The sequence below is a fragment of the Condylura cristata genome, unplaced genomic scaffold (assembly GCF_000260355.1).
Source record: "Condylura cristata isolate star-nosed mole 26May11 unplaced genomic scaffold, ConCri1.0 scaffold00017, whole genome shotgun sequence".
Classification (NCBI taxonomy): Eukaryota; Metazoa; Chordata; class Mammalia; order Eulipotyphla; family Talpidae; genus Condylura; species Condylura cristata.
The window spans coordinates 5,282,664-5,309,481 of record NW_004567118.1 but is presented as its reverse complement, the minus strand read 5'-3'; the positions used below and the strand labels follow the sequence as shown (position 1 = coordinate 5,309,481).

Below are 26,818 nucleotides of genomic sequence, written 5' to 3'. Positions count from 1 at the left end.
GGTTCTCAAATTCTGACCCTCACCAGTCCTTCCTGTCTGGTTTAAGGAGCTCTGTGTTACAGCTGAGGGCCAGATGTCCTCCCGATTGTCATTAGATCCTCACTGAGCATAAGCCACAAGCGAGTCCAGTTAGTCCTGGTCCCCCTGCTGCACGTGGGGGGCCTGGTGCTGCCTTCACGGCACCATGGTGACATGCATGAAAGGGCATGACCACGTGGAGACTGATTGAACATTTATTTGTTGCTGTTATTTTTTAACCTTAAATGAGGGCGAGTTATGATTGTAATTTTAGATCATCTTCAGTACAGGCCCAACTCATCCCTGGCTTAAAGTCCCTTTAAAACCTGGTGAAGACTGGGGGCCTGAGCCATCTGCTCCCAAAACTTCTGGCAGATTGTGGGGAAAGGAAGCAACTTTGCAGGTCGAGGTTTTATGTAGCAAGTGCGTCCTCCTCCTGACAGCTCCCTGTGTCCTGACCGCCTCTGCTGCTCAACAGAGTCCAGCTCAGAGCGGGAAAACAGGAATCAGGCGAGCCCTGCCTTTGGCAGTACTTACTGGCACCGAGAGAAGGACCGGCAGGGACTGGAAGGGCCTTAGTGTGGCATCAGTTAAAGGCCCCACGGGCAGGTGGGCCCCCCACAGCACAGCTCGCAGGTCAAAGTGGGTCCAGATGGCCCCAAGCCTGGGCCGCGGGCAGCACACATGTTCCATGCAGAAGAGTACTGGTTCCTAGCAGAGTCAGCAAGTTGGGGAAGCAAAGCCTAAAAATGCAATTTTCTTTCCTCCATTTACTTCCCTCTGACGCAGGCCGCTCGGCGGCTGGCGGGGGCAAGAGTGCCGTCGGGACTCTGATTGCTGATGGAGGAAACTCCTTCTCCAGACTTCCAGAGCCCGGAAGCTGGGGCTGAATACCCTGAATCCATAGCCATGAGGACCAGCTCTTGAGTCTATGGACCCTGGACTGCGCCGCCCTAATCTAGAGCTGAGTCCTTCCGCGCTGTAAGCAGGGGCGCTGGGCGGCGGGAACAGAGCACCCGCCCCCGACTCCGGGTGGAGGGGGCCTCTCGGGGAGCTACAGAGTACACCACTGAGAGACTCACAGGGGCACCTCTGATATCAGAACAGGATGAAATTAGGTTACTGGTCCTTAAAAACTCGACATAGCTGTTTTTCCATCCCCGCTTCAAAATCGGGGTGAGCTGGCCAAACTAGCTGAGGCAGCACCAGCCACTTTCTCATCTTCCCAGCCAGGGTATATTCCAAGGGGGGCCCCTTGCTTGGCTCACCGGGGGGTCTTCCTACCCTCCGAGGGAGGCCTGGCGCCCTCAGCACTGCTCGGCCTCCACGAAGCCCTCCTTCTCGTGGCCCGAGGGCTCGACCTCCGTGTAGGTGGCGTGGTTGGGGTGGTTGCGGAACTTCATGGCCGGCCAGTGGTGAGGTCTCCGCTGTGGGGGTGGGGGGCACAGACACAGTCGACAGCTGCACACATGCACACGTGCCCACGCACACACCCGCCACCACTGAGGGGAGGGTCGGTGCTGGCTCTTTACAAGGACACGGGCACCTACCACGAGACGGTACCGGTCAAGGCCCCTGCCCAGGAGCCCCCCCCCCACTGCGATCCCTCAACCACTGACTGGGAAGCCTGCTGGAGCTCAGCGCCCCAGCAGTTCAGAGCAGCTCAGAGTTCGGTCATTTGATGCCTATGTGAGGACACACAGGTGAGACACTCAGCCTCAACTGAGGGGAGCCCCGACGCCCTGGACGTGAGGGCGCAGCTAAGAGAGGGAATCTCCGGGAGGGTCTGAGAACGCCCACAGGTCCGGCGTCAGTCATCTTGGGAACTCATGAAAATGTGGACGCCTGCCCTGTCCACATCCCGGTGGCCAGGTGGTACCGACAGGCTCAGACAAGAATGATAAGGCACCGGGGGAGGGGAACCGAGGTGAGAGGAAGGAACCACCTAGGCCTGTGGGTGATGAGGTGAGAGGGCGCACGACCTGTGTCGTGGTCACTTAGGTGCCACTGCCGTGCCACGAGGGAAGCCATGGCCAAGCTGAGAGTGGAGAGTGGGCAGGAGCCGCTGAGCTGTGACCCAGGGCGGAGGTGGCTGGCCTTGCTCCCACTCTGCACCCCAGGCTGGCTCTTCTGAATTCGAGCCATACAAATCCATAGCATCCTCGGAGAAGCTTCCAGAGAGCACCACTCATTGTCATTGCGGCTTGTCAGCTAAATCTGAAAAATCCTCATGGCAGACAAAGAGGCGGAGACCTGGGTTCTATCCTGGCTTTGCATGAGCACCGCTGGCTGGCAGGCCTGGGCTGCACAGCCCCGAGCAGGCCCCTCTCTTCTGGGCGCTCTTTTCTGTTCACAAATAGGGCAGCGAAAGTAGACAGGACTATTCAACAGGACAGGGCCTGGGATGGGTCTGGGGGCCAAAGCCCTGGGGGTTAGGGATAAGAGGGAGCCAGAAAGGGAGCCGGCCAGTGGCCAGCAGGAGATGAGCCAGACCGAGGAGGGGCGGGAACAGGAGGCAAACACGGGCAGGTGCGGGAGAGACAAGGAGGGAGGCGCCGAGGGCCAGAAAGAGTTCAGAAGCAGCAGGCGCTGCGGCCAGTTCTGTACTTACCTCCATGAGGAAGAGCGCGGCATTGGAGGTGGGGTGGCCGTTGATGTAGATCCCGGCCAGGATGATGACCGCCACGAGGAGGACCGCCAGCACGATGCCCACAATGGTGCCCAGGTGCACTGGGGGGCCCTTTGTCTTGGGGGACAGGTTGTTCTGAAGCCCTGTGGAGAGACCTAAGTTAGGGCAGGGGAGACAGGAGGGGGGGGTGGAATCCTGGATTCGGACAAGGCCCCAGAGATGGAAGCCCACAGTTTCTTCTGGTCTACGTGTCAGATACACGAGTGCGGTGCTAATGACCTCAGCACAGTTCAGGTGGCTTCGCAAAGCTACTCACAAGTTGCTCAAATATCGAGTAAGGACCATAAAAGTTCTCTTTAATGTGCATGCCACATAAAGCTTTTAAAGAATTCATAAAGGGCATGTGATGGGGAAGATTTTGGGATTTGGTATCTAATTTCCGGGGTTCAAGTCTAGGTTCCATCCCTTACCAGCTGTGTGACCTAGGGAAAATTAATTTACCTCTCTGGGTCTCAGTTACCACTTCTGCAGGACAAGGATAATAATAACTACCTGAGGAGGTTACTGAGGAGATTAAGACACGATAATTCAGGTCAAGTTCTGAGGACCATGACTGGTGTCGCAGATGACCTCAAAAAAGGTTAGCTGCTAAAAAGACACTTCTCCAAAGAGGAAATGCAGATAACCAACAGGCATATGAAAAAATGTTCAACATCACTCGTAATAAGGGAGATGCAAATTAAAACCACAATGAGATACCACCTCACCCCAGTGAGAATGGTACATCTTCAAACAACTAGCAACAACAAATGTTGGCGAGGATGTGGAGAAAAAGGAACTCTCCTGCATTGCTGGTGGGAATGAAACTAGTACAACCACTATGGAAAACTGTTTGGAGGTTCCTCAAACTGCTAAACATGGAGCTTCCCTATGACCCAGCAATCCCACTCCTAGGTATCTACCCAAAAGACACAAAAACACTGAAAAAGATACTTGTACCCCCATGTTTATTGCTGCTTTATTTACAATTGGAAAAACATGGAAGCAGCCCAAATGCCCAAAAGTAGATGACTGGATTAGAAAGATGTGGTACATATATACAATGGAATATTACTCAGCAACCAAAAAAGAGAAACACATGTCTTTTGCAGCAACTTGGATGGAGCTGGAAAAGATCATGCTTAGTGAGATAAGCCAGAAAGAGAAAGAAAAATACCGGATGGTTTCACTCATAGCAGGAGTATAATGGACCAGGCGAGAAAATAACAAAAATAATGAACAACCATATACCAGAGACATTCTGTGGGGGTGGAGTGGGGAATGGGATCAAAAACGGGGGGGGGAGGGAAATGCACGGGACTATGGTGATGGCACACGGGTGACTTGGTGATGGGAAACCCGCGGGGATTACAATTGAGATGAAAAAAAAAATGTGCAAAATGATGTAAAAATAAACTTTTTATTTAAAAAAAAAAAAAGGTTAGCTGCTATGGTAGCAAAATATTTTCACCTGTCCTTGTCCATCACCAGAGTGTGACCTCCTGGAGACCAACGACAGTGTCTTAATCATCATTGTGTTCCTAACGCTTTGAAAGAGCAGGCCCATTGATAGGGCTCAATAAACGAAACAAAGTAAGGCTGAAAACCAGCAGGCACTTGCTGAGGACACCCCAAGGGTCTGAAAGGCATCCCAAGGAGGAGAATGAATATTTCCATAGACTAGCAAGCTGGAAGCTCACCCAGTGCCTCCTTTCTTGTACGACTGAGGTAATGGACAAGATGGAGAGTGAAGTGGTTCGCTGAGGACAGTCAGCGCCAGCCCTGAGCAGCCGCGCCATCTGCTGTCCTGGCTGCTATTTGAGTCTTCTCCCTACTCTAAAGGGTGTGGGATAACGCAGCAGAGATGAGCAAGCCACAGAAATATGGATTCCTTTTCCTGTACGAGTGGGGGAGATGGGACTCAATGGGGGCATGAGAGTTTTTAATAGGGAGTTGCTGCACCCCAAATCTTTGCCTTTGTTCTCCCCTAGTCTGCAAGCAGAGGGACCCGAGGGAGAAACTGTCCCAGAAGAGAAAGTCCCAGGGCGGCCCAATGCCTGCTTAGGCACTGGGAGAGAGGGAGAGTTGAGGTGACGAGCCCTGAGTGGGGCTCCCCCACCCCTGCAGTGTCCATGGTGGCCGATGGCCAGGCTCGGGCTGATGAACACATGGTGTGGAGCGGGGGGACATGCCACGCACACCTGCTGCAGAGGAGTGATGGCCGCGCCCCTGGGGGAGAGCCCAGTAACAGCCACCCAGGGCCTGGAGCTGGGAGCCTTTCCAGCCCCTTTGACAGTGGGAGCTGGCTGGGGCACAGGGCAGGAGAGGGCTGGCCACCTCAAATCACCAGAGACACTACTTTCCCAGGGGGCCCGGGGGGCGGGGCCCCCACCTGTGGGCAAGCTACAACAACTGTGGTGGGCAGCTTTTGTGTCCTCTCTGCCAGCACAGCTTGGGGATCAAAACCTGGTGTGAGGAGCGGCTCTCCACCTCTCACCGTGAGGTGTGTGGGGACATAGGCTGAGGCCCTGGGGCCCCACTCGGGCAGCCCCTCGCTCCTCCTTCGTTTCCTTCAGGGCCGTGAATGTGCAAGGGCCGGGAGCCAGGGGCACTGGAGGCTCCTGGTGGAGGTGGCAGAGGTGTGGATGGCGAATGCTCCTCTACTAGGGCCTGTGCCCACATGCCCCCGCCATCCCACCCACAAAGGGGTTTGGGGAGCTCAGGCTGCTGTTGCTCCCTCCTCCCCCACCCCCATGGCATAAAAGTCAAGAGGCCAGAGGTCTGCTGCACCTGCTTGGGGCGGGTCCGACCGAGAGGGCAGGCAGCCCTGTACTCACCTTCTCCCGCATAGGGGTTCACCTTGGTGTCATCTGCAGAAAGAAAGGAGAGAAGGTGAAAGGTGAGAGGTTAATGGGATCACGATGGCTGTTGCTCTTTAGGACCAGACGGGACTTTGGGGAGGCTCAGTCTTTCCGTTTTACTTAGGAAACAGAGGGGAGGTGACTTGCTCAGCCACACAGCAGTGAGATGGTAGAAGGCCAGGGTGGAAGAAACGAATCAGTAACCCAGAGTAACTCCAAGCATCTTTGGATAAATAGACTGGACCTAAATCAACTTGTTTAGAACTTAGACTGTCCAGAATCCACCGGAGCCCTGTCCACACCTGCTGCCGGCAGACCAAAGGACACGGGCCAGCCAGTCCCCCGAAAGCCACTGGAGGTGCCACGCCTGGTCGCAGCTGCCATCTTGTGGGGGCCCACGGGGACACACCGGCTCCCTCTGTCACAGAGCCTGCTGGAGCCCGTGACTCACACAGTGAGGAGACAGGTGCGGTGCTTGTGGAGTGGGCCCTCACCCTCGGGCTGGCCGCCACCCCTGCCACCGCCAGCGTGTGGTCTGCTCGGGTGCTGCAGTTATTCCGGGCGAGCACCCGCCCCTCCCTGTCACCCAATGCCCGGCACGCGGCAGCCACTTGCAGCCAGGGGTCCTTCTGTCTCCGTGCAGCGGGGAGTATTTGATTGCAGGTGCCCAGCACTTAAAATCCAGCCCCCGCCGCCCCTGGTCCTCTGTGCTCCTCTGCCTGGCTGTGCCAGAGGCGTCACCCGCTCTAGCAGCCGGTCCCCCCAGGTCCCTGCTCCCCGACTCTGCCTGGCAGAGCATGGGCAGAGTGGCTGGAGAGTTGTGTCCCCGTGGTTCGCAGCGTCTCCCTGACCCGAGGTCAGTTGTGTGGGACACTCTCCATCTGGCTCCTGCTGCTGCCGCTCCCTGAGTGGCTGTGTGGGCAGGCAGGGAGTGACTAAGTCCTCCCAGCATGACGCCTTGAGAACTGGGTGTGGGGGAAGGCAGCATTAATTTATGTGTGTGTGTGTGTGTGTGTGCACTCAGGGGTTATAAAGATGTATACACACATACACATATATGTGTGGACTGACAGGTCAACAGATAGATGGATAGACCAATAGATAGACAGAAGTAACTTGAAAATCTCTGCCCCCCAAAAAACTATGGTGATGGCACACAGGTGACTCAGTGATGGGAAACCCACGGGGCTTACAATTGAGATGAAAAAAAAAATGTACAAAATGATGTAAAAATAAACTATTATAAAAAAAACTATTATAAAAAAATAAAATAAAGACAGACTGAAAATGTATAAAAAAAAAAAAAAGAAAATCTCCGCCCCCTCCTCCTGGATGGGGTGGGGAGTCGAGGGGGAGCTTCTCCATGGCAGCTGGGCCCACTGGTGAGGCTTAATGTCCTCACTCTCTCTGATCTTTTCTGTTGAGGACAAGTGTGCTGCAAACGAGCGAGACACCTTCCTGGCTGGCAGAAGATGCAAGATAATAAAACTGACAACAGGGTGCACCTGGTTTCGGGGAGCCCGCCACGGCAGTGACCCCGGGGAACGGGCTGCCCCCGACCTGGCGGGAGCTGAGCCGCGTCCCCAGATGCCGGGTGCTGGGCTCTCTGTGCCCACCACAGTCGCCTGGGGCCGTGAGGCTCTGTGGCTCACCCGATGGTAAAGCCTTGAGCCTGGGGCTCAGGATATGCCCTCAGCAGGCGCAGGGCTTAACTGAGCTGTGACTGGCCGGGGATTTCTTCCTTCAAATGGTTTCCTTTAGCAGGAAGGTGGCCCTGGGCTCCCCCAGGGGAGGAGTCCCACACTGCTGGGGCCCCCGAGCAGTGTTAGCACCATGCTGGCGGCCTGCCTGGCCAAGATCAGCCTTTCCTATCATTCGTTCACTATCCCCTACAAGTCTTCCTCGGCCAGACCCATGGGTTCCTGCTCTAGTTTGCTGGGCCGTGTCTGGAAAGACCGGAGACCGGAGGAAAGAACATTTACTACTCACCGTGCGGCAACCCTGAGTCACCTACTCTGTCCTGCGGGCTCTTCTCTGGAGCTATGAAGTGGAACAGTGCCTAAATCAGGTTTTAAAACATCAGCTTTTTCGTCCCTCTTTCCTCCTTTCCATTTGCCCTTTTTTTCCCCCTTAGGGGAGAGCACAAACGCAGTCCCCCAATACCACAAATTATACAGTCGAGTTTCCCACATTTGGGGAAATCGCAGGGGTCAGCACATCTGGAGTGCAATGGGTTGAGCCTCGCCCTGGGAAAACCACCTTCATGACATGGTATCTCCCCTGCCAGCTAAGTATTCCATTTGCCCTTTTTAAGCAAGTATCTGGCTCAGGGAGTCAGCGAAGAGCCCACAAGCCCCCTCACCACTTCAACTGACCCAGAAGTGAGAGCCAGAAGCAAAGACTTTGCTTTCTGTCCTGTCTAAGTGTGTGGACTGTGCTCATGCCTGCTGCAGGCTGATAGGGCCCTGCAGGTTCTGTGAGGGATGATACGGATACCTGGCACTGGGCAAGGATATTAATTTTCAAAACCTGGCTCTGCTTCTCACCAGCAAGTGACCCAAGCTCGGAGCCTCAGGCCCCTCACCTGTGACAGGAGGGGGGATCCTACCCCTGGATAGTTCCTGTCAGGGACAGCCAGTGGGGCGCACCCCGACCCCCACAGCCTCAGGCCTTACCTTCTGTGGTGAGGCTGTCAATGAAGAGGGAGGAGGAAGTGGTGGTGAGGTCTCCATCAGAGGGGCCGAAGGAGCTGTCAGGAGAAGACGAGTAGTGGTCCTCATCCTGGAAGTCCTCACACGTCCTGCCCTCGGCCTGCAAGAGACCCAGGGGCTGCCTTGAGCAGAGGCCTCGCCCAGGCTTGCCACACAGCAGTGCCCTCACAGGGGAGGGCAGAGGGGGCACCTTCCTCCTCGGCAGCCAGGAGACTGGTCCAAGGTAGCACTCTCCCCAGAGCTGGGCCTTGGATGTCCCCAGGACTTTTTTTTTTTTTTTAAGATTTATTTTTTTTATACATACAGGCCAGAGGTGCAGGAGCAGTGAAGGGATTCGCCAGGGACAGCGGGGAGCAGAAGAGGCCGACTGATGAAGTGCACTGCTGAGGGGAGCAGTGGGCGGGTCAGGAGAGGTCTGCTGCGCCCTGTGGGTCAGCTCCCTGACCAGGGATGGAACTCACGCTGAAGCGACTGCGGCTTAGCTTCACAGTGCTGCGCTTTAACCCAGTGAGCCAGCAGGGAGGGCCCTCCGCTCCCTTCCTACAGTGTCTAATCTTCCAGGACAGTTCTCTGTCAAACTGCTTGGGACCCCTCTTCAAGCAAGGAGCCGAGATGTCAGTGTTAAATAAACAGAACAAACCCAGACCCTTCTCTAAGAGGCAGGGTCTGTGGATGAGATTTTTTTAGGCCAGAAAGCTGACCTCACCTTATGGGTGAAGAGATGCTGGTGCATGCACAGAGCAGGTCTGGGGGTATCTTTCAATGCTAAGCCTGGCACCTTCACCCTCTCACTGGCCATGAGATGCAGGCCCAATCACTCAAGTTCTCTGAGACTCAGTTTCTCACTCTGATCAGCAGGGCGCTGGTTCCCAGTCCCTAAGGTCATGTTAGGGCTAAATTAAATTAATCCTAAATGAAATTAAATTAAAGCAAACGTAGCACATAACAAGATGTGCTTGCCATGCAAGAAGGGATGAGAGAGGAAGGGAGGGAAAGGGCCACCTGGATGGGAGGACCTGTTAGCACAGGCATGAGAACAGCAGGCTCCACGCCCTGCATCCAGTGTTCTAGAAGATCCCAGCGGACACCTAAATGGCATTCTCAATGTGCCTGGAATAACCCTCCTCAATCCCCACATGACTGCTCCCCACAGACTCCTGAGGATCCAGCTGTGGCTGAGGTCACTCCCACTGAAGGACCCGGGGCTCCCCAGAGCCCTCTAACTTCCCACGGCCACTCTAACTGCCTCTGAGCAGCCTGGGACCATCCCGGTGGAGGGGACTTCACCAAGATCTCTCCTTGGCCCGGCCAGCTGTCCAGCTCTTCCCACAAGCTGGCTCACTGAAGCCTCACCTCCTGGGCACAGCCGTAGGTCAGCCACTCCTGGCGGTAGCGGTCAAAGCCACTGGAGCATCTGCAGGGGGCCAGAGAGTCAGATGTGGGGGGACTGACAGAGGAGCCCCTCCCGTCACGCCCTCTGCATAACAGCTTTCCAGTGAGGAGGGGCTGATGTTCCAGGGCTGGGGTCGAGCTTCCCAAGATCACCGGGCAGGCGCCTTGGCAGGGCTGTGGAATCAGGAGTCAGGCCCTCCTGGGGTTTGTGGCATCCCCACCCTCCTCCTGACCCAGCCAGGCCCACGGCCACATCTGCTCGGAAATGTGCAGGCCTAGTTGGACTGCGTGACCACTAGTGACCTTTAGAGTCCCTTGACTCTGAGCTGCATGAAAGGGTGAGAAGCCAGGGAATTCACACAAACGTCCTCATCTGGAAAAGGCTGGCTCACCTCCAGTACCCCTCTTCTTTGTGGAGGGGCCTAAGCCTGGCAAGGAGCAGCTGGGCTAAAGGTGGACATCAGCAAAATTAGCCCACACCCTGGTGTGGTTTACTAGAGGGCAGAGGCCGGGAGAGAACAGAAACTGCTGAGAAGGGCCGCGGACACTGCAGCCCAGCCGGGCTGGACCTGCCCAATGCTCCCCTGGGGAAGGGTGGGGACACAGGATGGACCAGAGTTTTCCGGCACCACAATCACTTTTCCAGTCATCACTCTTGGTGCCAAGAATGCACCAAGCTCTCCTCCAGCTTGGGGACAGCTGTCTGGGAAGGACAAGACCCTCCCGAGCGCCAGGAATCCGGGGCTGGTTAACTGCACCAGCGAGCGCTGTTCATCTGCCCGAGACCCAGCAGACTGCGGCCCAAGGCTTTCCAGGATTGTCGTCTTTCCTCTCCGGACGCCTCCCTCCGAGGGCTGCAGGCCTCCCCACTGCAGCTGCGGTGGCCAAGTCAGGCCATCCACACTCCCCTCTCAGGTCCTCTGAGCCCGCTTGTGGGGGGCTGTCAGGGGCCGGGAACTAAGTCTAAGAGCATCACCTGTGAAACCTGCTCCAGCCAACCCCGACTCAGCAGGGCGTGAGAAGCAGCTGCTTACTGACACCTCCTGAATGCCGGGCACTGGCCCGGCACCCCATGCTGCCCCGCACCCTCTCACAGACCTCTGTTGAGGAAGGGTTCTGACCCTCATTTCATGACTCAAATCCTAGAGTTGAGGTTGCCTTAGACTTCAGAGGTGCCCCTGGACAGGGCAGGGAGGGGAACCCTGGAGATGCAGAAGACAGAGCAGGGGGGAGAGACCCCCATGGTGACGTAAAGCAGCCCCTGGTGGGAGAGGTCCCAGCGGCCGCCACACTGCACCTGCTCTGTCCTCTGCTTTTTGAGGCTCTGATGTCAGTTCTCAGTTGGAGCTGAGGGCCCAGAGGGGTAGCAAGGAGGAGCCTGCCCTGGGGAGCCAGGCCTGCAGGCCTCTGAGACTGGAAGTCCCATCTCAGCCTGCAATCTTGCAAGCTTCTCCACCCTGCAGCTAACATAAATACAGCAAGGCCCTCCCCACCCTGACCATCCCTGATTAAACTGTCATAGTTTTGGGGTTTGGGCATTTGCCTTAAATGGGGTGTGTCAAGGCGAGGGCTTTGCTTTCATCTGCTCCTTCTGCAGTTCTCATGGCTCAGCTGTCTTCAGCGCTGAGTCACATGGTGGCAGCCAGCTCCAGGATTCCAGGGCTTCTCCAAGGTCATGTGGCTCATCTCCCCACACCCCGACACTGGCCCTCAAACCCAGGAGAGGGTCTGGACCACAGGCTCTGGGCTGGGCTCTGGTCCCCGCACAGCTGCAGAGGCTCTGAGCCTTTGGCGTGAGAGCACCTAAAGGTGCTGCAAAAATTCTGTTCGGTATTTGCGGAGTAGAAAAACCGGGGCGTTCCTCGCCTACATTTCCTTGAACCCCAGCCCACTGTACAGTGAAACAAACAGAGGGCCCAAGAGAGTGGCCAAGCGCACAGCTGGTGGGAGAACCCTTGGGAGGCCTGGGGGCCTCTCTCCTTCCGCCCAGCGGTGACCTGTGTGCCAGGTGGGTGAGGGTAAAAGCAGTGGCCACCATCTCTGTGCCAGGATGTTGGAAAGGAGCAAAGGAAACACTGACAGATGCAGGGCAGCCTCACAGATCCTCTTAAAGGATTCTGGAGTTCGAGGCTTCCCACGCTCCCAGGGGCCCATGTCCCTAGTTTTTTGTTTTATCCCCTGCCATTTATTTCTCTTGGACAGAAGAACAGGGCTCTAACTGTGAGTTTAATCTGTGAGGAAATGATTTCAGAACAAAAAGTAGAAGATGAGTTGAATTTAAGAATTTTTCTCCCTGAATCTGAATCTCATCCAGCTTTTTTTTTTCCCTCCCAAACCAAGCAGCGTTCCTGCCCCAACTTTCCACAGGCGCCTGCAATTTCCACATCCCAGGTTTTTAGGAAACTCTGGCAGCCTGAAAAAGATCTCCAGGTGGTATTCTGGGGTCACAGGGCTCTCAGCCTACAGCCCTGGCTCTTCGGATGGCCCGTGCCCCTGAGCCAGGAGATCTCGTGGTTATTTACAGGCACTGTGTTAAATACAGCTCCCGGGCTTCTCTCCCAGATCCCGCGGGAGGAGCCCGGGGTGGGTCCAGGAACCTGCACGCTTGACCTGACCCCCGGCTGATCCTGCATCCTCACAGCTCTGCACCACCCTCAGACAGACGCTGTCCTAGGATGAAGCCACCCTTGCCGGTGTGAGGCCGCAGTAGCTGAACCCTGAATGACCTTCCAGAAGCCCACCATCAACACAGGGAGCCTGCCCAAGGGTCCCCTTGATCAGCCACAGGCCTCCGGGAGAAACTCACTTCTGTGACACACCTGCACTAAGGGTCAGTGTGGCCAGAGACAACCACATGGTGGCAAGGGGCCGAGGTGGGAGCAGGCCATGTGTCCCTCCTCCAAGGGCCACATGTCCCTCCTCCAAGGGCCACATGTCCCTCCTCCAAGGGCCACGTGTCCCTCCTCCAAGGGCCATGTGTCCCTCCTCCACGGGCCACGTGTCCCTCCTCCACAGCCCGCCTGCGGGACCGGGGGGCAGCGTGGGCACAAACCTCTGCAGGACGTGGCACCAGCTGCAGTTGAAGGTCAGGTCCGAGGACACGCAGGCATCACAGCTCTGGTGCTGCAGGCAGGCTGCAAGACAACAGCGGCCCTTAGCAAGGCCCTCGCCCGCCTCCAGAAGGCGCAACTTGCCGGTGCTAGGTCCTCCCAGAAGCAGGACATCTGACCAGAGGTCACTGATCCACCTGCATGAGTCCAGCCCTGCTTCCTTCCTCCCTCTTCCTTCCTTCTCTCCTTCTCTCCATCTCTAGGGGTCAGGGCTTGGCCAGGTGCTGGGGGTTCATCAGTGAGACCTGGCCCCTGCTTTCTTGGCTCTTGCAGTCCTGTGGGAAGGCAGACACTAAACAGGTAAAACAAAAAGCCCTGTAATGATCAATACAAGGAGGTCTAAGAAAGAAAATTCCAGGGCACTGTAAGTGGGTACAACAGACCTCACCTTGTTGAGGAGGTCATATTTCTGAGTTGTTACCTACAACTACAAGGTTGAAGGAGTTTTTCAACACTGACACTTACTTGACATACAATGTGCTTTTCTATTCCAATAGGATTGCTACTGTAGTGTTAGCTAACTCCTCCACGGTGTCACAAAATTATTGTTTCTGAATAACTGAAATCTAGTCCCCCTTGCTCTGGAGATCTAGTTTCTTAGCAGGTTTAGTGTTTAGAAACAGTCTCATTGTCTACACCCATGGAGCTGTACTGGTTCGAAGCCCATCCAGTGCCAGCTGGGGGTGCGTGTTTCGCTGGCATCCCCTTCCTGTCTCCTCCCTCTCTCCCCCAGGGAAGTCTAGCTCTGAGTTTGTGAGGCTACATCAGGCAGCGTGTACCCCCTCTCCCCTCGGGAGTGAGCTACCTGCTGTGCATGCGCTGACTCCCATGCCCAGCTAGGCTTACGTCTCTCAGGAGGTTACTGAAACCTGGGGTGCTCAGCATCTCATTTGTAAAGGAGGGACGCTCTGTTTGGTCAACCCCCACAGTTGTCGCAGCGCGACCCCCTGCAGGACCCAGGCCAGCACGTGTTCTTGAGGATGGCCTTGTTCACGCCCCCCATAAACCTGCAGCTATTCATGCAGCCACGCGTTCATTCTTTGTTCTGACAAATATTTGTCGAACTCCCACAAGGACCAGGCACTGTGACGCGTGCAGAGAGGCAGGGAGGAGAGAGGGCGATGGGGCTCTGCCCGGGATTGCTGCCGTGAGCAGAGGAAGCCAACGCATACAGCTAAACCTGCGCTAGGTTTGGGTGGGGAGAGGGCTGTGGACAACTGAGGACAAGCGGGTGGCAGAGGGACAATGGGCTGTGGGTCCTCCCCGTATGGCAGATTGAGGAAGGCCTCCGAGGAGGGGACATATGGGGAGAGAGGGAGAGATGGAGGGTGGGAGGAAAGAGGCATGGCTGCGGGGATCCACGGGCAGCGCAGAGTCAGGACCGGCTGCTGAGGGGGTGACCCCTCTGGCACCAGCCAGGCAGAGCAGCAGAGAGGACCGGGGTGACAGGGGCTGGATTTTAAGTTCCGGGCATCTGCAAGCAAATACTTCCCACTGCATGGAGACAGAATGGCCCCGAATGCCTGGACATTGGGTGACAGGAAGAGGCGGTGCAGGTGAGACACCTTCAGCGGCTTTGGGGGGCCTGTCTTGCCTGTGCCCTTTGGCCTGCCAGGGATTTGCAGGCCAGGAAGGGCAACTGGAAAGCCATCAGCAGGAAATAAGCAGGGCCGGCTGGCACAAGATTGAGAGCTCCCTGGCTGTCTTGCTCCTCAGTTTATCCAGAGCACCCAGCAAAGCCCAGCACATGCCAGGCGGCCACAGGCGTGTAGATTGATGGATGCTCCAGTTACCCCCACTTTACAAAGGAAGAAACTGAGTCATGGAACTAAGAGTGGGAAGTCTGGGCTTGAATCCAGGTCTGTCTGAGCCTAGAACCTGAGCCCTGAAGTCCCACTGGGGGTTCCTCCAGCCTCCTCCCTCCCTCTCTCCAGCTACCTTGTGGCTCAGTTCTAGAAGAGAGACCAGTCATGCAAGTGATGGCTAGAATAAGGCTATCCTCACCTCACCTCAGCTGAGGGAAGAATCTCAGCTAAATCCTCCCCTACCAGAGATAAGGGAGAAATCTTAGGGCTAAGGGTGGGGGTGCATAGATTTTTCAGGACTAAGCTAAATGGCCTTCCAGGGGCTCAAGTCACAGTCTCCTCACTGAGAGCCCTAATCTGCCAGCTGCACCCACACCAGCACCCACGTGGAAACCCAGCCTGGCCATTCCCAGTGACTCTGAAGGCCTCCTCATGGGCTCTGGTCAGACGGCCAAAATCCCTGGGAACCCCACAGTATTAAAAACACTCCTGACCTTTACTTCTCATCTGCATTTCAGACGTCCTGCGTGCTAATAAATGCTCACCAAATTCACAGGAGGGTTGGAAAGGGCTTAAATGTCCAGACAGTGGCCCAGAAATGCATCCCCAGGACACTTCACTTCTGCCTAGGCAGCAAACCCGCCCTTGGATGTCCTTGCTCTGAAATGCAGTTCTGGTTGCGGCCAGGATGTGAGAGTTGCTCCCCCATTCCTGGAGTTCTCAGGCTCCAGGTCTCTCAGACGGGAAGTGATGGCTGGGGAGGCGAGGGGGGCAGTGTGATCCACTAGGTATTCCATCCCTGGGAGTGAGGAGGCTCAGAGAAGTCGAGTGGCCACAGCCAGCCCAGGCCAGTACTGGACATGGGGTGGACTCCGTCTGTTTATGGGCTTAGTCTCTGCAGGCTCTGTCCAGGACAGTGGGACACCACTCCTGTGCCAATGAGAAGGACCCCCACTTACTTGGCAGTGGGGTGAATTCCACAGCTGACAGGCTGGCCACTCTGCTGGGGTCCAGCTCCACCCGGTGGTACTCAAAGATGGTCCTCCGCCGAGACTCTGAAATGGAGGCAGAGCCGTCAGGAGGCTCATGGCCAGAGGCCTCTGAGGCCGTGTCTGGGGCCTGACAGGTGGGCCAGAGATTGTTGGACCAATCAGAGACCCTCCCTGGGGCTCTACGATGGTCACCAAAAGGCCCCTTTAGTATGAAACTAAGACGACACTGGCTTGGTCAGTGAGCAGCACGGTCCCTACAGGAAACCGGAGCGTGAAGCGGGGACCTGGGCCGACACGTCTTCACGCAGCCTCTGGGCTACATCAGCATCCCCGATGCGGTTTCTTAAGCTTGTTTGAGTTGGGATTTGTCACTAGAAGCCCAGAGTAGGCGAGGTTATAAGTTTCTCGCTCAGCGGAGGGTGGCTTGGAAGAACACCTCCCCAGGGGCCCAGCAGGGGCTCAGCAGGGGCACCCGTGACAGGGAGGCGTCTGTCTCGCTGCTCGAGGCTCCTGCTCCCCCGCCTGAATAAATCTAGGGTGCCTCTGCCACTTAAAAGCATGCTTCAGGGCCCTCTCTGGTGGCGCAGCAGGTTAAAGCACAGCACTAAGAAGTTAAAGCCACTTCCGCATGAGTTCGATCCCTGCCCTAGAGGTGACTAGCGGCGGCAGACCTCTCCTGACCCGCCCGCTGCTCCCCTCAGCAGTGTACTTTGTCAGTCGGCCTGTTCTGCTCCCCACTCTGTCTCTGGTGAGTCCTCTCACCGCCCCTGCACCTCTGGCCTGTACCCCAGTTCTGTATGCATAAATAAATCTTTTAAAAAAATGTTTCAGATCTGTTTCTGTCATCAACCGATCCCCAATCTTGGATTTGTTCCCTCCCTTTTTTTTTTTTTGATAATATAATAGTTTATTTTTACATCATTTGTGCATTTTCCATCACCAAATCCCTCATGTGCCATCACCAGAGTCCAGTGCACTTCCCTCCCCCCACCGTTTTTGATCCCATTCCCCACTCTACCCCCATAAAATGTCTCTGGTATATAGCTGTTCATCATTATCATTATTTTCTCGCTTGGTCCTTTATACTCCTGCTATGAGTGAAAAGGAAAAAGGTATTTTTCCTTTTCTTTCTGGCTTATGTCACTAAGCACGATCTTTTCCAGCTCCATCCATGTTGCTGCAAAAGTTGTTCCCTCCTTCTTAACTGGAATTGAATTCCCACTGTCTTGGTACCAAAATTTGTTCTCTTCCCACCTTCCCACCCTACCTGCTGCAGGAAATGGGAGCTTCTCAGCCCCTGAAACACTGCTGCTAGAGAACGTCCTTGAAACGAGTCTCATCAGTGACCAGGACATCCCTGCCATCAGTGCTAGCAAAGCTCCCTTGGGAGGAACAGGGCCCTGCATTCCCCACCTGGTCCTGGGTCTGAAATACCAACACCACACACTCAGGTGTCATGGGCGGCGGGGCCTCGGCCAGAGCCAGCAGGGGGGACAGGAAGGTGGGGAGACTGACAACATGAAGGATGATGAGAAACCCTGAGTCGGGAGGGTGACCTCAGGGAGGGGAGGCCCCGGAGCAGGTTCTTCCCAGGGCCTTTGCTTTCTTGTGATTGAATCTCTAGGGTATTTTCAGCCTCTCTTAACCCCTCAGATTTCAGCCTGTTCAAAGTTGATAAAGCTGGAACATGAGGAGGAAAGTGGCACATTTCTGCCTCCCCCACCCCCTCCATGCTGGCATATTTCTTATCAGCGAGTCACCAGTGGGTCCCTCAGCCCCTCGACAGCTCCCAAGGGTGCTGGGATGAGCCCAGGCCCTGGGAGAGGGAGTTGGGTACCTGGCCCTCCTGGCCACTCTGGCTTGACCCCCCACCGGCCCCCAGCGCTACCCCCATGGCCCATCGCCGGCCTCCCTTTCCTGCTGCTGTCCCTGGGCCCAGGCTGCTTTTCTTCTGCCCCCAGCCTCGGTCTGTTTTCCCTGGTCCAGGTTGGATGCTGGTTCTTGCCTCTGCCACTGCTGGGGAGTGAGGTGGCGAGGCGTGGGGGAGGGCCGGTGCTCAGGCTGTGGAAGTGCCAGAGAATCTCCCGCCCACCTGAAGTCTCCCAGAGTTCTTTTCACAGGCCACCCCCAGCTCCACCTTCACCCAAATTACTGGCTCCCGTGGGAAGACTCTGGTCTCGACCTTCCTGTCCGGCGAGGGACAGCCCAGGCCTGCACGCCCTCCCGCCATCTGGACTCCTGAAGTGAGTTGGTGGTTTGTAAGGAGAGCCAGGCCTCCTGGTATCCTCTCTTCTTCCTTCCATAGCAGGCAGGTCGGGGGTGTGCTGACACAAGGAAAACTCTGGAGAAAGTGGGTGGGCGAGGGGGTCTAGCTGACCCCAAAGGGTGTTTACCAGGTGAGCACTGCCCAGGTGTGGGCTTTGTGGGCCACAGGCCATAGCTTCCGGGCCTGGCACACAGGCTGAGGGCCACGGCAAGTGTTCTGCCGTTAACCTCACAAGTGGGAAACCCAGACCGATTAACCCCCAGACTGGCTGGCACTCTGCAATCACCAAGCCTATCAACACCATTAGCCACACCCCAATCACCCACTTGTTCAGCATCTGTGCCAGGGCTGTGCCAGGTCCTGCACTCAGTTTGTGCAGGACAGACCTGGTCCTGCCCCCTGGGTTCATACTCCTGGAGGACTCTCCTCTCATTTGCTCTCACAACTTTCTGGGGTACACTGGCCTTGACTCCCAGCCTGGGGGGAGTCCTGATGCAGCATTTTCCCATTTCTGTTGAATAGAGACTCCCCCGGGCTGGTTTCCAGCTACCGATCCGAGCCCCTGAACATGGAGTGGGGTGGTGATACGGGAGGCCTGCTCTCGTTGGCCTGCCCACATGCCCAGCGCTGCTGCTTATGGGTCTTCACTTGTGTTGCTCAAAGAATTGAAGGGAAACATCCACCATTTTTCCTTCCGAGACATAATTAAGCCAGCACCTCCAAAATCAAGTGATTGTGTTTTTGTTGTTCTAAGGCTGAAGGAGAAGAGGCCGGGGGAGAAGACTCCTAAGTACTGGACAGAAGCAGCCATATGTCCAGGAGCTACTGTGTCCTCAGGAGGACAAAAGTCTCCACAAAGCTGGGGTCAGAGACTGATGCAAGAAGGGGCAGATGCCTGTGATTCACCTGCCAGAGGAGGCTGTGAGTTCCCAGTCCCACAAAGGCCTGGGCTAGGGCACCTCCCTGTGGACACCAACTGTCAATGGAGGCGGCCTGGGGATGGAGCTTGTCCAGACGGAGGGTGCACGTTTCAGGCAGACTTTCCAGCTCCATTCCACCATTCCATCTGCACCCCCAGGTGTGAAGGGTACATGTGAACCTCCATCTGTATCCCCAGGGTTGAAAGGTATATGTGAACCACCAGGAATCCCTCGCCTGCCTTCCAAAGTGACTGAGACCTGTGTGTGTGTGTGTGTGTGTGTGTGTGTGTGTGTGTGTGGCGGGGGTGGGATGGGGGGGTTGTGCTCCTCTTTCACTTTTTCTCCTATCATCCTCATCCTTCAAGGCTCAGTTCAAAGGAAGTGCCCTTTGGGAGATTCCCCACCCTACGCACAGGTATGGCAGCTCCTATCCTCTCCAGTGCCACCTGCCCACACCCCACAACCCCCACCCCCCTCTGCGGCCATGGGCTCTTCAAGGGCAGAACCAGCAAGTCATCGGACTCCATCCCCCAGTGGCTGGCAGCTGGCCCTGCGCATTGACAGGGCCCCAAGAAATGACAGTCCACCAGTGAGCAGGTTACAAATTGTCATGAAAACCTCAGCAACTTACAACTCCAGCCCAGAGGAAGAACACGCCCTTCCTCCCTAGCTCCCCACAGATTAGCCTTTCTCTGGAGGGGAGCCCCAGGAGGCCAGGAGCCTCAGCCAAATTCCTTCCCAAGTTAGAGAGAAGAGCTGGTGTTAGGCTCCCTCTGCTGTGAGAAGTAGGGGAGCCGTCTTCCTTGGTGAAAAGGAAGTAAAAGGGAAGGGGCTGGCGGGCTGAGGTTGGGGCATCAGTGGGGACAGGAACCTGTCAAGGCGGCCAGTTTCAGGGAGGGAGACTCAGAAGCAGCAGTCAGGGAGGTGAGGGTCTCAGGAAACCTCACACCAGAACCAAGGGCTGGGTGTCCCCACTACGGGGCTGGGGAGCAGAGCATCAGCCCAGCATGGCACAGGACACAGGCTTCCAACACAGTGCTAGGCTCAAATCTGCCTCTGAAAGGAAAGAAGACCCAAGGGGCGAGGGCCACGAAAGCCACGCTGGGGCCGCTCGGGGCCTCAGGTAAGGGGACAGCTAGAGAGGTCAGGTGCCCGCCAGAGCTCAATGCTGCCCCACGGCAGGGTGGGTGTGGAGTGGGGTAGGCGGGGGCCAGGGCCCGTATGTGGGGCTAGATCTGTGGCTGAAAATACTTGCTTACTTCAATTGCCAACCATTGTTTGACTGTATAGCTTTGGCAATATTTTAATTTTTTGTAAACAGAATCCTTAGTATCCCTGTCTGAGTTATTTGCTTTTGGATGATCTCGCCAACATCCTGGGCTCCCCCAAGGATGATGAGCTCCAGCTGCATGACCCACAGATCCCTCCCGGAACCAAGACGGAGGCCGCCCCCAGTCACATTTCTGGCACTTTAGACATTCTGTTTATTTTATCTCTGCTTCCACTCATCAAAGCTGCACAAAGACTGAAGTCCGTTCACACAAAGGGCCCTGCCACCCAGTCAGGAAATGGTAATGCCTCAAAAGGTTTTCCTGTGCTTTTTTGTGTCACCAGTGGGCGAGGGCTGGAGTGGTCAGAAAGAGGGAGGCTGACAGGGCCAGCCACAAACGTCCCTACCAGATCTGGTTATGGCATAAAATACAGAAGATGGGAGAGGGGGGCCTGGTCATGGAATAAAATATACGGGGAGAGGGGGCGCCAGAGATAAGCACAATGAGGGCCCTGAACCCTAGAGGCTTTTGGCCCAGGAGGGGAGGCAGGAATTGGAAGGGCAGAGAGAGAGAAGAGATTCAGGGGGCAGAATAGTGTGAAGAAGAGGAAGGGCCCCAGTGCACAAAACCTCCAGCAAAGGGCACCTTAAAGGACCTCCCCCGGAGGGAGAGGCCCAGGGGAGGCCCCACACCCCACTTGGCCAAGCCTCCCGCCCTCTGCAGCCAGTCCATCCCTCCCACCTTCCCCTCCACCCAGCAACCCCGCACAGAGGTACAGAGCAGGCCTCTGACACATTTCTGGACTCAAATCTGCCTTTGAACAGAAAGGAAAATACTGGTAAAGGAGCAGGCCCAGAATGCGAGGGCCATCTGAGGCCATTCTGGGGCCAGCCAAGGGCCAGGCTACAAGCTGGAGCCCTTAATAATGAAATCTTCATTAACTGAGCCCACTAATTCAGAATCTGTTTTGATGTTGGTTATACTAACGTTGCTTTTACGCTGTCTGTGCAGTATAGCGTTTCTTGGGGGAATTCTATTGACTTTTGACTCCCATCCAATGAAGAGTGTTTAAGCTACTCTATATTCTTTGTGGGTTTCTGCAAAAATAAAAGGTCTGATAACAGAATCTCTTCAGCGAAACAGAGGTCATGGCCCAAACTAAAACCCATTGAAGGCCGTGGGGACTTTCAGAAAAACATACACGTATGGATATGCTCCATCTGCATCTCAGTGATTCTCCGACAGCTTAACTAAAACAGATGCTGTTGTCAAAACACTTACTCCCCCAAACTCAAGGGGTACCAGGCCCCTACTTCCACTTAGGGTCACCTTGGCACAGGAGACAGGCTTGCCACAGTCTCCCTTCAGCAGCACTCACTCTTAGGCTCATTTGTTTGAGCGCCTGTCCTCCCCCAGGCTCTGGGCTAAGTGCTGGGGCACAGTGAACCCCAAGGAGGTCACTGTGGGAGAAGGCGTATAAGCAGGGCCATGCAGTGGGGGCTGGGGGGAAGCTGGACAGGGGAAGCATCAGTTCTGCTGTTAAGAGAAACAACTTTTGAGCTGGACCGATGGAGTATAATTTTGCCAAGTGATAAAATACAAGGTCATACAAATAAGTTTATAAAAGTCTAAGTCTCATCTTATATATATACTTTTTACAAGGAGCTAAATCACAGAGATGCAGACCTATTTTTGGGGACACGGACCTGCAGACCAGCGCTGCCAGACAGGGGGCGGGTGCAGAGAGGGCTTGGGGGCTGGACCTGTGCAGGTAGGTGGGCCCCGCCCCAGGGCCTGCAAGGCGCCAGGGGATTCTGACTCCATGCGGCAGGCACCAGGGAGCCTGAGACTGGTTAGGTCTGGCACCACCAGAAGGAACCGGGCGGGCGGGGCAGAGGGAAGGGAGGGTGGGAGTTGCTGGGCAGTGTTCTGGGGGTCAAACCCCAGCTTTCAACTCGAGGGGACCCAGCACCGCAGCCGGCTGCACCTGGAGTCACCCAGCCCAGCGGCTCCCACAGGGCCTGGCCTCCTGGACCGCAGGGAGCAGCCCTGCGCCCTCCTTATTTCGGGTAGGTGGGTTCCTCCCTGCCGCTCCTCACCCCCCCTCACACATCTCGCTGGCTTGCTCGGAAACAGACCTTCTTTACAGAGTCACAGAAGAGCCCCAGATGGAGACACCCCCAAGGGATCTGACTTCCTTTAACTCACCCTTGTTTAAGGGCTGTGCCAAGGCACACTTCCTGGGACTCCGCCCAGCCGGGCACACAGCCTAGGGAGGGTGGAAAGCTCAGGAATGCAGGAGAGGGGTGGGCTCCCCGCAAGCACTGTCCCACAGAACAGCCCAGGGTGGGGGCAAGGGGGCCATGGGTGGTGCCAGGGAAGGAGGAGGAAGGATTCGCCCCTCTGGGAGGGGTGGGGGAGGGGAGGCAGATTCAGAAAGTCTCAGTGATGGACTGCGGGGTTTCCCAAATACAGAAGAGTTGGGGTTTATTTTTCCCTTTCACAGATATGTGGCCACAAGCAAGTCCCTGTATCCCTCTGAGCCTCCGTGTCCTCGTTTTGAAAGGCACAAATGTACAGATCTCATTACAAGGTTGGGGAATGATCCGCTGAGACCCGTAAAGCTCGGAGTGGCAGGCAGCCCAGATCCTGCTGCCCGCGGCATGGGCCACACTGGCGAGTGCTACCAACAGTAGAACATGGCCCAGCTGAGGAGGGGTGCGAAGACTAGGCTGCCGACTCCCCCCAGCTTCTGGGTTGCTCCCCTCTGAAGCTGCCTGCGTGCCTGCTCTGCTGGAAGCCAGCGGTCAGGCTGTGACCTGGAGGTGGGGGACATGACGGGGGTGGCCCTGGCAGAGCGACTTGCTAGATAGAGCACTGGAGTGTGGGGTTGGGGGGGACAGGTGGGGTTGGGGGGTATACATAGAGGCTCAGACCAGCAGCTCGTTGCCGACAATTGGGAGCACTTAGTATCTTAACTGACAGCCGCGGGGCCGGCCAGCTGACGCCCGCCTAGGAGCCACTATTGCAGGCCTGAACTGTGCCTTTGAGGATACGTGAGGTCCACAGGGCCTTGCAGCACAGAGCAAGGGAGGCCGTACACCTGCCCTGAAGGACGAGCTTTCTGCATCACGCCTGAGTATAAGTTCAAAGACTGAACCACAGGGCAAAAACAATAGACCCCTGGCTGAAAACAGTTCCCAGGGTAGAGGCGACATCACAAAGGCACTAGAATACAAGAGACTGGCAGAAAAGCCCAAGGTGTGGTTGAGAAAGGGAGGAGGGCAGGAGGGAGGCTCACATGGGTGGGCCATGTGCCAGGCCCCAGGCAGGGGCACCCAGCAGGACTGAGGGCGACTGGACAAGGGGGTTCCTGGGGGGAGGAGGGTGGCAATGGATACAATCTGTGATCCCAAGACAGTGTTGACGATGGAGATGAGGCAGAGACCCTGGGCTCTGAGAAGAAAAAGGGAGGGAAGGTGGCGTGGGGGTCTGTTTCTTCCTTTTGCAGCAGGTGGGCCTGGGTGTACCCAGCAGGCTTTGGGTATGGGCAGGGAGCAGCTGGGGCTGATGCTTCAGGGCAGCTCAGTGGTGGGCGTTTTGCCTTCAGGCCCACTAGGTCATTTCTTTCAAGCATTCCTTCCCATGGGTCAGGAACCGGTCTAGTTAAGTGGCAGGCTTGACCAAAAACAACTCCCTTTATAGGTAAGTTTATGGGCACCGGCCAAATGAAGGATGCTTCTAGGCAATGGACTCTCACAAGGTCATTAAAAAGAATGATATGTGGGCTGAAGTGGCCGGCGGGCTGGACAGATGTTTCCAGGGCAGACAGAGACCGTCAGAAGCACCATGTAATAAATGTGTACACAGGAAGGCTCAGCTCTACAAATTACCTGGTGGCGGGTGCTCCCTGGTGGCTCAGGGGGTTAAGGCGCAGCACTGTGAAGCTGTCCACAGCCACTGCAGCACCAGTTCCATCCCCAGCCTGGGAGCTGACCCACATGGCACAGCAGACCTCTCCTGACCCGCCTACTGCTCCCCTCAGCAGTGTATGTCAGTCAATCTGCCTGATCTGCTCCCCACTCTGTCTCTGGTGAATCCTCCCACCCCTGCACCTCCGTATGCATGAATAAATAAAGCTTTAAAAAAAAAAGTAACCTGGTGGCCCATGTTGCCTCCAGGGAGGAGACTGTGGGACAGGGAGGCAGAGACAGGAGAGAAATGTGTTTTCAACACATCTTTTGTATCATTTGAATTTTAGAACCAGATATGCTCGTATGTGGGGAACATCCTTGTAAAGATGAGGATAGCGAGCGGGAGTCCGCAGCAGGCCTGCATCGATGTGCAGGGCAGGGAGCTCAGAGGGAGGGTGCCGAGGCCAGTCTGGGAAACGGCCACTGGAGCCTGTAACTTCTGCCGCCTGCCACAGCAGCCACTCCAGAGTGCTGCGCTGGTGGCACGGGGCAGCTGACAGACCAGCACAGGACACCGCCAGCTCTATTTCGGGACCGTGTGCGACAGCATTGCGTGTCCTGCTGGGGATCAAGCACGCAGCTGTGTGCCGGGGCCGGCCTGGGGTCCCTGAAAACTCGGTGTGCCCGACACTTCTGGGCTTGGCGCGCCCACCCTCACGTAGCCGCCAAGGACATGCGCCACACACATCCCCAGCTACAGACGAAGAAACAGACCCAAGTGACTTGCGAGGTCCAGATGCTCGCAGAGTCCAGACTCCACAGGCTTCCAGCTCCAGGGCGGAGCCCCAACTTTGGGCTACCGCCCCGCACACAGAAGGTGCTGGAGAAAGGCCCGTAACTGAGCCCTGGTCCTTGCTGTGGACTTCTTCAGGGACAGAGACGCTGCTCAGATGACGAGCCCCTCCGTGTCCTCCTCCTCGTGGGTATCAGCGACACCAGGGATTGACTCACCCATAAATATAAGGAACGATGCTTGCCCTGGAGATGCATGATTTTCCAGAAGGGTGCACCCCGCTCCTCAACAGCCAAGCCCCTGCGTGCCGCCTGGCACAGCTGGAGAACGCCAGGTTCAAAGTTTCCAGGCCGGGGGTCTCAGAGCGGGGGCAGCTGAGGCTAGGGGAAGCTGTGCTTTGTCAGCAGCTCGAACTGGCTCTGTGATGCTCCTATTGCCAGGGTCGGGAGGTGATCATGACTGTGCCTGGAAGGACTCAACACCCTCCTTCAGTGTCACTGCCGTCCCCTCCCAGCCCAGGTCAGTCTGAGCGGAGTCCAGCCCAGGCAACATGCTGGGTTGCTGGGGACTCACCTGGCACGTCCGGGGATGGATTGAGGATCATAAAGGCATCTGACAGGCCTGATTTCACAGGGTGCTGGGAGGAACTGATTTCCAAGACGGGCATAGGGATCTGCAGCAGGGGAGAAGAGGCTCCATCTGTACCCCAACATTCTTGAGCCAGCCTAAGAAGCCCTGGGGGCCCCAGATCCAGTTGTCTTCCCAGTGTCCCCCCTTGGAGGAATCCAAGACACCTCACGCCCATAGACCCCCGTCCACATCCCAAGTCTTCCCCACTCAGACTTCTCTTTCCTAGTGGATGGCACCACCATGCAGGCCGGAGACCCGGGGGCTTCCTCGGTGCCTCCCTTTCCTCCTCTACACCCTCATATTCTGGCCTCTCCAATTCTCTCCGCCGCCCTGCTCCAAGCCCGCAACACCTCTCTGCTAAGTCATCCCCCAGACGCCCTCGGAGCCCCCAAAGATCTGTTCCCCGCTCAGACACCAGAGCGGCCTTTGGCAAGGGACATCTGGTTCCTGCTGCCCTGCCCTGTCCCTCCCCCTCCTCCACCACGCTGCCCTCTTTGGTGGGTTTCTCCGGCCTTGCTCTCCTGTGTCACATGACCTTTGCACACAGGCGTGTCTCTCCCCTGGCACACACTTTGTGCCCTCGTGCTCCGTAACTCCACATCCTGCAGCTGTCCACTCCGTTCCTCAGGGAAGACTCCCCTGAGCCCTGCCAGGTAGGGCGCCCCGGCACCAGACACCCACACCGAGGCGCTTGTCACAGTGGCAAAGCTGCCTTGCCCCTCGCGGCCACCGTCTGTCTGCCCAGGCAGACTCAAGCTTGGGCGGGCCCCAGCCTCGGCATCAGCCGCGGGATCCGCGGCCCAAGCCTGAGCCTGGCACACTCAGCTTCCCTGCAGGTGCGTGCTGGGTGAAGGCCTCCGAGACCAGCCACAGCTACAGCAGGGCCACTCACCTCCTTGTAGCCGAAGACGATGCGGCCGTCACGGTGCAGCGCGGCCTGGAAGGTGAAGCTGCCCCTGTTCTCCCGGCCTTGGAGATAGACGTGGTCCCACTGGACAACAAAGACTGTGCCTAGGGAGAGGGGCAGAGACCTGCTGTGCCACCACCGCGGGCTGGCCACAGGCTGGGTCCCTTAGGTAACGGGCAAATTCAGCTGGAGGCAGGCGCTGAGTAGCCCACGGTCGGCCAGGCCTCCCAGCCAGAGAGGAACCCAAAGGCCCACGTCAGCCCACCACGCCCACAAGACAACAGCCTTGATGTCTTCTTCCAGGCACCTCCCCCACTTCTCTCCTAGCCTGGTCCCTTGAAACAGAAAGGTCGAGATATCTGTTCTCTTGGATGGGGCCTGAGGGGGGAGAGGGAGGAGAGAAAATCTATGCACAGAGAAGCTGCAACGTGCCAGGCACTGGGGGGGGGGGGTCCCTGTGGACCCTGCAGTGTATTCAAGGCACAGCCAGTTGAAAATAAAAACAAGAAGGGCCCCTGTTATTTATTTCATCACTACTAAAAGCCAAATACTTGCATTCT

General features: G+C 56.4%; 1 protein-coding gene across 1 annotated transcript in view; it reads right to left on the bottom strand.

Annotated features, from left to right (window-relative positions):
- Nucleotides 1–225: 225 nt before the first annotated feature.
- The window catches only part of PLXDC1 (plexin domain containing 1), a 53,792-nt gene continuing 27,199 nt past the window's right edge, over nt 226–26,818 (bottom strand). Inside the window, exons 9-17 of the mRNA XM_012726047.1 lie at nt 26,244–26,362; nt 25,295–25,394; nt 15,525–15,620; nt 12,703–12,784; nt 9,612–9,672; nt 8,223–8,358; nt 5,524–5,556; nt 2,630–2,790; nt 226–1,445 (exon numbers count right to left, since the gene is read on the bottom strand). Coding sequence (XP_012581501.1) covers nt 1,326–1,445; nt 2,630–2,790; nt 5,524–5,556; nt 8,223–8,358; nt 9,612–9,672; nt 12,703–12,784; nt 15,525–15,620; nt 25,295–25,394; nt 26,244–26,362 — 908 coding nt within the window. The 3' untranslated portion in view covers nt 226–1,325. The remainder of the gene's footprint in view (nt 1,446–2,629; nt 2,791–5,523; nt 5,557–8,222; nt 8,359–9,611; nt 9,673–12,702; nt 12,785–15,524; nt 15,621–25,294; nt 25,395–26,243; nt 26,363–26,818) is intronic.